Raw genomic sequence first — 9,697 nt, forward strand, 5'->3', positions numbered from 1 at the left:
AAACTTAATTGGGCCGTAGCATAAAGCCTTACCTACTTTAAGTCTACATTTAAAAACAAAAGCACAAAAGATGAATGTTTTAGAGTTGTATTTGTCTATAGGTTTGTCAATCTGTCTCCACACTGTGCCATTTGGAGACTCCATGAGGACCCTTTGTAACCATGATGTCATCCCTGTGATAAAAAGGCTGCTACTCCTGAACGCTTCAACCTACATGCATCCTTTTGGGCTCTAGGAAAGGTGACACCTGGAGCTACCCTGTCCAATATCCAGGATCACTATCAGTATATAACATAAACACATTTAAAGTGCATTTTTGGAACTTTGTGCAAAAACGGTCTGCATTAAAAAAAAGAGTAAAAACGGAAAAACTATTTATAGAAAAGATAAAACTCAGCAAACTATTCTCTTATAAAACACACATATTGACATTATTCAAAACCGATTTTGCAAACAACCGACAAAAAAACGAGATCTGATACAGATTGTGCCAAGAAGAAAACATGGCAGAAGGTTTTCTCCTGCCCAACTAAGTTCTTCTTCTTCTTCTTCTTCTTCTTCTTCTTCTTCTTCTGCTGATGATGATGATGCCACACTCTCCATGTTCTGCAGGAAGTTGTCACAGACTTTAACCAGCCCACCATCTTTATGAGAACCATTTTACAAGTTACTGGAAACTTGCCAGTCCTTATAGCAGTTTCATGTAGAGATTAAAAATGCACAATGTCTTTTTTGAAATGGTTTGATTTAAAATAATGAACTCATGTTGTTTTTGTGATTTTTTTAAGCTGTATTTTTATGCTTTTTATGCCTTTATTTTAGAGATAGGACAGAAGATATTTAGAAATCTAAGAGAGAGAGGAAGTGGGGAATGACATGCAGGAAAGGAGCCACACTTTGGATTCTAACCCGGGCCGCCTGCATGGGGTGCACCAGCAAACCACTAGGCTATGGCGCCCCCTTTTGATATGCATTGTCACATTTCTTCATCTTCTTGGAGCTTTGGAGATTTTGTCTAGAATCTAGTAGTTTGTAAAGTGTCAGTCCGACCCAGCGTGTGTACCTCTGTGTGGATGACCCTGATGAAGGCTACAAGCAGAAACGCGTCGGTCTGATAAAGTTAATAAAGTTTTATCTCTTTTTTTTCTAGATCCTTGCTTGTGTTGTACTTACTCTCTGATGTACGTCGCTGTGAATTGTAGAATCGTCATACTACAAATGTTGTTGGAGCTTTTTTGACCTCTCTCACTCTTCATGCATCGTGGTAGTTGGTGAAGTTGTGCCAGAACATCCCGTTCTGCTTCTTCAGTAGTTTGTAAAGTGCACAGCACAAAGATACTTCAAGCTCCACATATCAAATTATCTAGACAATATAAACTCTATTAAACAATTATTATCATATAGTTATTGTCATTGAATGTTTTCTTAACTAAAAAAACCCATCAGGTTGGGGCGCTGGTGACGCAGTGGTTAGTGCGCGCGCCCCATGTATGGAGGCTGTAGTCTTCCAAACGGGCGGCCCAGGTTCAAATCCCACCTGTGGCTCCTTTCCCGCATGTCATTCCCCGCTCTATCCACTGTCCTATCTCTCCATTAAAGGCACAAAAAGCCCAAAAATAATATCTAAAAAAAAACAAAAAACGATCAGGTTCACGTGGAGTTGAAATGGTGCAAAGTGTGTTAAAGGTTTTTGTAAGTGAAGAGTGAAATACCTAAAACTGGAGGATTGGACTTTTACATGCAGGGACAAACAGATGACATGACATCATGTCAACAAGTTGTCACCAGCGTTTGTTTGGCGCGTACCTCAACATGCACATGACCCAGCTGCTGGATCAGAGTTGGTGGTACTTCTCATTTCTCACTAACCTTTAGGCCCGGGTTTCTTTTTCCCACTTTATTTGAAGTAATCTCCCTGGAAGTGTTTAAAGGTCAAAGGGCAGCTTTTGATTTATGTGAGTGCAACATTTAACCTGTTGGGGTTCAGTGCGTCACCCATAGCAACAACAACCTTGTGTTCAAAGCGCTCAGATTCTTGGACTGACCTGCAGGGATCACACGTTGTTGCATCGTCACACCCCCATCTTGTGGCGTAAACGGGGAGCTGAACTTTGTCACTGAGGCCTCAGGCTTCGTCTCTGGTTCATGCTCTGAGTCTTCCTTTTGATGACAAATATAAAAAGAGTGTTTACTATCTGTTATTGTCAAATCTTCAGAAGCAGTTTTTTTAATTTATTTCAAGACAAAAATTCACAATGATAGCTCAATAACAAGACCAAGTGTCTGATGTTGTCTTTGTTAAAGTTGTGTTTTATTTTCAGGAGTTGATTCCATTTCATATTAATGTAAAGCCAAATATGTGTAATTGTAACACTCATTAAGTTCCTATATCATCATCTCATTTGCATACTTGAGATGAAGTAACACATTCATTAAACTAAATGTGAAACCAGCCATTAATAATGACACTACACAAATGATCTATTAGTTCTGCACTTCTCATATCGTCTCAACATGTTGAGCGTCATTAGCTTGTTTTCTTACAATCGAGGAAACTGACTCAAGACGATAGAAATAGATGAACAGCTCAAAACACACCAGAGTAAAATAAACAGTGTTGGGGAGACGTAGAGGTCAAACTGGATTTGATAATAAAACATGATTATGTAATAATGAAAGAGTGACTGACGTCTCTCTAGGTGCGGAATTGATGATTATTTTTTCTTTGCTGGTCTCTGAAGCTCATACAATGTGCTGTGTGAGTTCTATTAAACGTATACCAGAATCAGAATCAGAATTGTTTTTTACTGCCAAGTCCATTTATTTACACACACAGGGAATTTGACTTGTTGGTGTTTTGGTGACAGGGAACTAAAATAGAATATGATGACAAATATAAAAAACAATCTTAAAAAAAGTACAATAGAATATGAAAATATCAAAACCACATAATGTACAAAAGGTGCAATGCAGGAGCTGTGCAGGTACACATGTGCAGGATTTACAGTGCAAATAACTTCCAGTGTAAATATATCTGACCAGTGGGCAGCTGTGGGTCAGTTGGTTGAGTCGGTCGTCTCTCAAGGTCGAGGGTTCGATTCCCAACTCCTGCAGCAACATGTCCGATGTGTCCTTGGGTGAGACACTTAACCCCAAGTTGCTCCCGCTGCTTCATCGGCGGCGTGTGAATGTGTATGAATGGGATTAGTTATTCTGATGGTGACATAGAAACCTCTGCCATCAGTGTGTGAATGTGTAGGTGCACAAGCTCAAGTCTATTTAACATTTACAACGATGAGATGCACATGTTAAAGAGTGTATATTCTTGTTAAACAATAACGAGTTTATATTTTTGTAGATACAGAACAAATTACTGATTTATTGCGCATCTGTTATAACCACTCGTTGGAATGAGAGCTCGAAGAGAAGCTGCTTCTTAACTGAAGCGCTTCAATTGTAATTTATTAAGCTAAATGGAAAATGAATCAGTATATGACAACCGAAAACTTCGAGCTGTATATTCAACTCATGGCCTTAATTCATCTCCAAAAAAAAAAAAAACCCGGATATGTGCAGTACTTCTGAGCTGAGCGGCCTTTATTGATGCAATGACTAATTTTCACCACTAGATGGAGTTGCAAGCTTAATATCTGCTGAAGGTTAGAGATAGTGTCTTTATTTCTATTTTTTTGTATTTACATTTTAATAAGTTGTGTCCCATCCACTAACATATCAAACAATTAATCATGTCTGCCACAAGTTACAGAAGAACCTACCAGAGGTTTTAATGTAGCCTAGCATACAAAATCAAATATCTTCAGCTTGGGTGTAACTGTCCAACATACTGGGAATTCCGTTTTTGTTGTCTCTTTTTTAAGTGAGATAAGCCTGTTAATAAAATGAGAAAGTTAATCAATTTTGTTGCCGTAGTTACAGGATAAGTAATAGCCTACATCACATACAAACATGAACATGTCATGTTAGACTAATCCACACGGGGGCGTAGTTTGACCATCTTTTGACACCAGTCCAGAAGGCCCACAGTAACATTTAAAAAAAAAAGTAGGACTACCAAAAAGGCAATCAATACATTGTTCCTGCTTGAGGCTCTAATACAGATACAATCCTACATTACAGCAACAGTGTTGTGTCATGCAGAGCTGTTGATATAAATCGGGTGATGTTTGTTTTTTTGAGTGTTGCATTTATTGTTGCATCAAAACCTCGACTAGCATTTATCATTTTTAGGAAATTCTGCTGCGTTCAACTGATTTTAAAGTAATTCTTTGGAAGATCCGAAAACCCTCACAGGAAATTCCCTGTCATTTGATTTCCAGCAACTCGACCTCAAGATTCATCAGAAAACATCCTGTTGTATCAGCACCTCATTGTCACCCAAAGCCAGAAAGTCGAGTCAGTGTCACTCTGCTGAATGACACTAAAAACACTTCAACCTCATTCATTGTTTCGCATAAAAACACACCATGACAGCCAAGCGGTTTCACATGTTTTGTTTATTTCATTACATAAGAACATACAAACAAACCTTATAATAAAACGAGTTTATAAAACCCACAACACATTGTCTGTAGAAATGCACGATCCCTACAAACACTTACAATTAACTCTAGTATAGAGTTCTGATTATACCTATGAAAACCCAAACGCCCATTCAGGAAAAAAAACATACCAACATCCAAATGTACTCACACAGCATACATACCCACAGCGAGATATGTACACATTCACATGAAGTAACAGTCTCCAGATCATTACAAATCAGATTAAGAGGGAGGGAAGTCATTCAGTGAGATGATGATGATGATGTGACACTTGGTGTAGAAAGGGGGTCAGGGTTGGGTGTGGAGCTTAAGCCACGAGAAGTTTGTTTTGGAATGCAACAAAGTTATTTAAAAAAAAAAAAATTAAAAGACGATAGAGGGACAATGTACCAAATGGTTCTATGTCTACTAACAGGGGGTCCCACGCTTTCAGTTTCCAATCCTGGCGTCTGCTTTGGTCTGTTGATTTGTCTGTCCAGGGGCCAAAAGAATGAGTCTCTGTTTTCTTGCTCATGCACTGCTGTTGATCCCCCACTCATCGTGGAAACAGTCCACTTTTTTCTCGTGTTTTCTTTCTTCAAAAAACCCCTCCACCTCCCTCCTCTTTTCTTCTTCTTCTTCTTCTTCTTCTCCTTTTCTCCTCCAAATACCTATCCCACCCTTTCTGCCCCTCTTGTCCTCTTGCCCGGAGTGAAGTGGAGACATGTGTTTCCCTGCACCTGCATGGAAGAGAAAGGAAGAAAAGTGAAGTCAGATCTCTCCCCCTTCTCTCTCTCTCTCTCACTCCCCCCCTTCCTCCCTCCCTCCCTCCCTGCAGAGGAGAGCAGACAGACTGGCGCCTAGCATGGAACTTTCATTAACCCCAGGCAGATAGCAATGAATCCGCTACACATTCACCGAGCCTGTCTAATTGGCAGCCATGGTGAATGTGGAGGGGCGAGAGGGAGAACCTTCACATCAATGCCAACACTATTCTCCCTGGCATTTTCAAGTTGTTGTTTTTTTTTATTTAGAAAAGGGGAAAAACAAGCCACTGGTGTGATTCTAAGACTGTCGCCTTCAGGCAAGATGTTTCCCCCCCCACCACATTCATCTTGTGATTTTTCACTTAAGAAGAACATCGAGATACAAGAACATCATTGTTTGATGATTCATACGTACCACAATCGATCATCTCGATCCTAATGGCACAATCGACCTTCTTCTTTGGAGAAGTTGCGCGTTAGATCCGCGGTCTACACGGAGCAGGAAAAGGAGAGTTGTTGTTAGACACAATCATTCTTGTTGCACATTGACTAATAAACACTAAGGGTTAGTGATAGGTTCCTCTAAGAGTATATTTAAGAGAAAAGGTATCAGTCAAGGTATCAAAACGGTCTAAAAAAATGAGATCAGCGTAATGCATGCATACATTAGACATTACGCATGCGTAATAAACTTTACATTGTCAGAAAATCTTATTTTGTATGTGTACTTTGAAATCAATGCAGAGGTCTGTGCTGCAAAAGAGAACTGTGTTGTTGTGAAAGTAGAGAATGCCAGTGTATGCAAGTATCAGTCTCTCACCTTTATTGACAGAACCATCTCCGGCGCCGCCGCGTCCTCCGTCTCCAGCGCGATCTGCAGGTCGAAGATGTAGTCGATGACGTGCTGCAGGATCTCCACCTGGCTCACCGACTTGTTCTGCGGTATGCTGGGCACCAGCTCCTTCAGCTTGGAGTAACAGTCGTTCATGTCGCACAGGGCGCCCACCGGCTCCTCCAGGCACGACAGTTTATTCCGGTTGATGGCGAGACTCTGCTCCGAGATGCAGCACACGGCCTTGTAGCAGCTTCTCACCGATCGGACGGGACTGATGGCTTTCATACTGATCTCAACGAATCAAATGTTCGAGTTTAAAGTTTGTGATGTTCTCCCTTCTTTTTTTGGTGTCTTCCTGACCCGCTGTCCTGAATATCTACAGTGCTCTGACAGCGACGTACAGTTTGGTCTTTATACGCCGGGCTGCGCGCCTGCTCACGCCCACTTCCTCGCACCGCGCTCCGATTGGCCAGTGTACAGAGCAAGCCCGTTGTGATTGGTGCACAGAAAGGTTAGGAAGAATGAGGAAATCACTCTGGGGATGCCTGAAGGGGATTGTCAATCAATAAGTTACCTGGTGCAGGTGTTGCTGTGTATTCGACAGAGGTGGTGAAAGTTGACATGTTTAAAAGAATGGAAAGAAAAACAGTAAAAGTTTTAGATTACGACTGCTCACATACAAGGAGGATAGTGACTGCAATGTGTATCCTCTTCTTCTTTAATAACAGCTTTTATTCTGCGGGATGTAAAAATAAAATGGAATATAAAGATACTTGTTATAGCTCATGGCTTCATTTTTATCAAATTCCCTTTTGGATCATGTGTTGTTGTGTAAATCCTTCCTAAAGTTTGAATGCCTGTCTGTCTGTTTGAATCAAAAAGCTTCTTAAAAGTGGATTTATATATATTGTACTATAGTTCTTAACATGAGGACACATACAGAGTTTGTTTATCCGTTTTAAAGACTTACAGTCCTCACAAATAAGTACAGGAAATATAAAATGGAAAAGGAAATTTACATAATATAGGTAAAAGGTCAGGCTACTTTTTTAGTTTTCCTGCACTTCATAATCTGATGGTAGATTATTGGATATAGATTCATTGTCTAACTTTCTTTTCTATACTTTAAAACACTTCTTTTTTAACTTCTTGTTTAGTAGACTTTTCTGTGAAATAATTCAAAACCAGGAGAAGAAAGTGAATGTTCCACCTAAAGTGTCAAATCACTGCGCAAACCAAACTTCTACATGGTGGAACTTTTTTTAAACTTTTTTTTTTTTTTTTTTTAATTGTTATTACATTTTAACAATTCCAAATGTAGCTCCCTCTTAGTTTACATCAAAGCACGTCCCGTTCTGCTCCTATTTGGGTCTTATTTTCCTCTTTTCTCACAATCCTGTTTTGTGGAGGAATGCAGGCCTGAGCCAGCTGTGTGTCCTATCCCGGCCCAGCTGTGTTGATCTAACGCGCCAGTCCCAGACATGCTGGCGCCAGCCTCCCGACGTCATCCATTCACCCCGACGCGCACTCCCCTCTTTGGCAGGCGGCCCGCCCTCCCCCCCTCCCCGTCCAGCAGCGGAGGGGGAGAGAGGCATGAGGCGCTCGGAGATCCGGTTGGCTGAACAGGTCTGTCACTCAAGGACATGGCTCCAAAGGTTGCCTCCTCCTGCAGTACTCGGGACACATTTGGAGGAGAGTCTTTCTAAACTTTCTCAAACTTTTCTAAGGAATAACGACTAGCCTAAATGTTTGTTCCTTCTTGAAAAGTGACAAAACAATGTGCTCAGGCACGATCCACGATCAACATGAAATCAAATCCAAGATAATATAAATTAGACTTAACACTTTCAGGTGATCGTTTGTGTACAGTAATGGGAAAAAGTGTTTGCTCAGCAATTTGGGATCGCAGAAGAATAGCTGATGTGTTAGTGAGGCACTTTACGAACAACCTCATCCATCCAGATGTGAATGCTTACCGGCATTATTGAATTTAAGTTGTTTTAGGTCACATAAACAAATTGGAGCTCAAATATACCAACCAATTTCAAGATAATAATTATTTACAAACACCAATCATTCTTATCTCCATTCTGGCCACATTCGTGCGTAAATGCGCACGGCTCCATCCTCCTCACATTACGCAGAGGTTTAACAGATGTTCAACCCCTTGCCTTCCTTCAGTCCTGGTAATCATGCCACCCCCCCTCCTCCTCATCCTCCTCATCCTCCCCACAGCCAATGACCCTGCATGACAAGTCACTAAGCAGCCTCACTTTTAGAGCAAAGCACAATATTGAACCGTGAGACAGGACTTCAGTCCGCTGCTATTTCAGAGATATATTGTGTGAGCGGTGCAGAGTATCCAAACAAGACTTTGACCTTTAAATATCTTTCTTAAATATGTCACAGGGAAGACAAATATGGCTCTGGATTTCCCAGGTCTGGTGGGAAAATTATTACTTTTGATAAAGTGTTGACATAAAAGAAACGCGTTTGAGATAACAGCTTCCAATGTGAACGTTAAACATTAAAACATTTTTTGAAATACTGCTCCTGGTATTTTCCTTTCATGACAATAACGCTTGTCTGCAGATTCCAGAGTTCACGATGCGTAAATGTGTGCAAAAAACACACGCACACAAACTCACTAGTATGTCTGGGTAGGGATCAGGTGCTTGTCGGAAAGGCCCCGGACACAATCGGGTCTCTCTTTCAATGGATGGGAGAATTCCGAGCCTGGCGTCAGTGAGTCTGCCTCTCTCCCCTCCCTCTCCCTCCCTTCCCTCCCTCCCCGCTCCTCCTCCGTGCAGCTGGACGCAGACAATCAAGGCATCAACAATCGCCATGCATAATTAGAAGCGCCCCCCCCCCCCCCCCCTCTTCTTCTCCTCTTTTCCCCTCTCTACTTCTCTCAATTAAATCTCAATCCACCATATTTTGCACAGGAAGAAAAAAAAAAATACTATCATTTATAAATAAGCCAAAACATCTGTTCCACTTCTGTGACTGAATGCGCGTTTCCGTACCTGCAGGCTTTCAAATCTCAGCCCCTCCACTCTCAAAGCACCTACACTGAACATAATCAAAAGTGTCTCTTTCACTTGTGGAAACAACAGCAGCTGAGTGACGAGGGTCAACTTGTGAGAGGAGATGTATGGAGGGGAGGGTGAAGCAGTGGAAGAGGCAGTGTTGTATACAGAGGGGGATCTTTTTCATCCACAAGTGCAGGCCCATCTTTAGGGGGGGATAATTAAGTGGCAAAAACACTCTGGAACTTAATTCTTTGTATCCCTGTTATTTGTCTTGCAGGATTCCTCTGCTCCTCCTCTGCTCTGTTTTCACTGAGCCCTTCATCAAAGACGCTACAGTGCTCTCCATCAGCTTTGAACAGCCTACAGATCCTGAGCTTTTGTCCAAAGTGACCCAGGCAGTGACATGACATTTCATGCACATTGTGGATTTGTACTGATCGCTTGTTTTTTTTTTTTTATGTTTGGGACTCTTGTTCAAGCTTGTGCATAATGATCCAGCTTGATATTTACATGAGAGGGTAT

The 9,697-nt window shown here is 41.3% G+C and overlaps 1 protein-coding gene across 1 annotated transcript; it reads right to left on the reverse strand.

Moving 5' to 3' along the window:
• Positions 1-4,496: 4,496 nt before the first annotated feature.
• id3 (inhibitor of DNA binding 3) lies at positions 4,497-6,541 on the reverse strand. The gene is made up of 3 exons (XM_061062832.1): positions 6,129-6,541; positions 5,724-5,797; positions 4,497-5,281 (listed from the first exon to the last, which is right to left on the reverse strand). Exons 1-2 carry the CDS (start codon positions 6,426-6,428, stop codon positions 5,744-5,746), a joined length of 354 nt encoding a protein of 117 aa, XP_060918815.1. The 5' UTR covers positions 6,429-6,541; the 3' UTR covers positions 4,497-5,281; positions 5,724-5,743.
• Between the last annotated feature and the right edge of the window lie 3,156 nt (positions 6,542-9,697).

Source organism: Labrus mixtus, chromosome 18 (assembly GCF_963584025.1).
Source record: "Labrus mixtus chromosome 18, fLabMix1.1, whole genome shotgun sequence".
NCBI classification, from domain to species: Eukaryota; Metazoa; Chordata; class Actinopteri; order Labriformes; family Labridae; genus Labrus; species Labrus mixtus.

What these genes read in the sequence shown, in the direction of transcription:
- id3 (XM_061062832.1), bottom strand. Translation starts at nt 6,428, where the DNA reads ATGAAAGCCATCAGTCCCGTCCGATCGGTGAGAAGCTGCTACAAGGCC. An exon ending in AGATGGTTCTGTCAATAAAG is followed by an intron (nt 5,798 to 6,128) that starts GTGAGAGACTGA and finishes TGCTCCGTGTAG; the next exon opens with ACCGCGGATCTAACGCGCAA.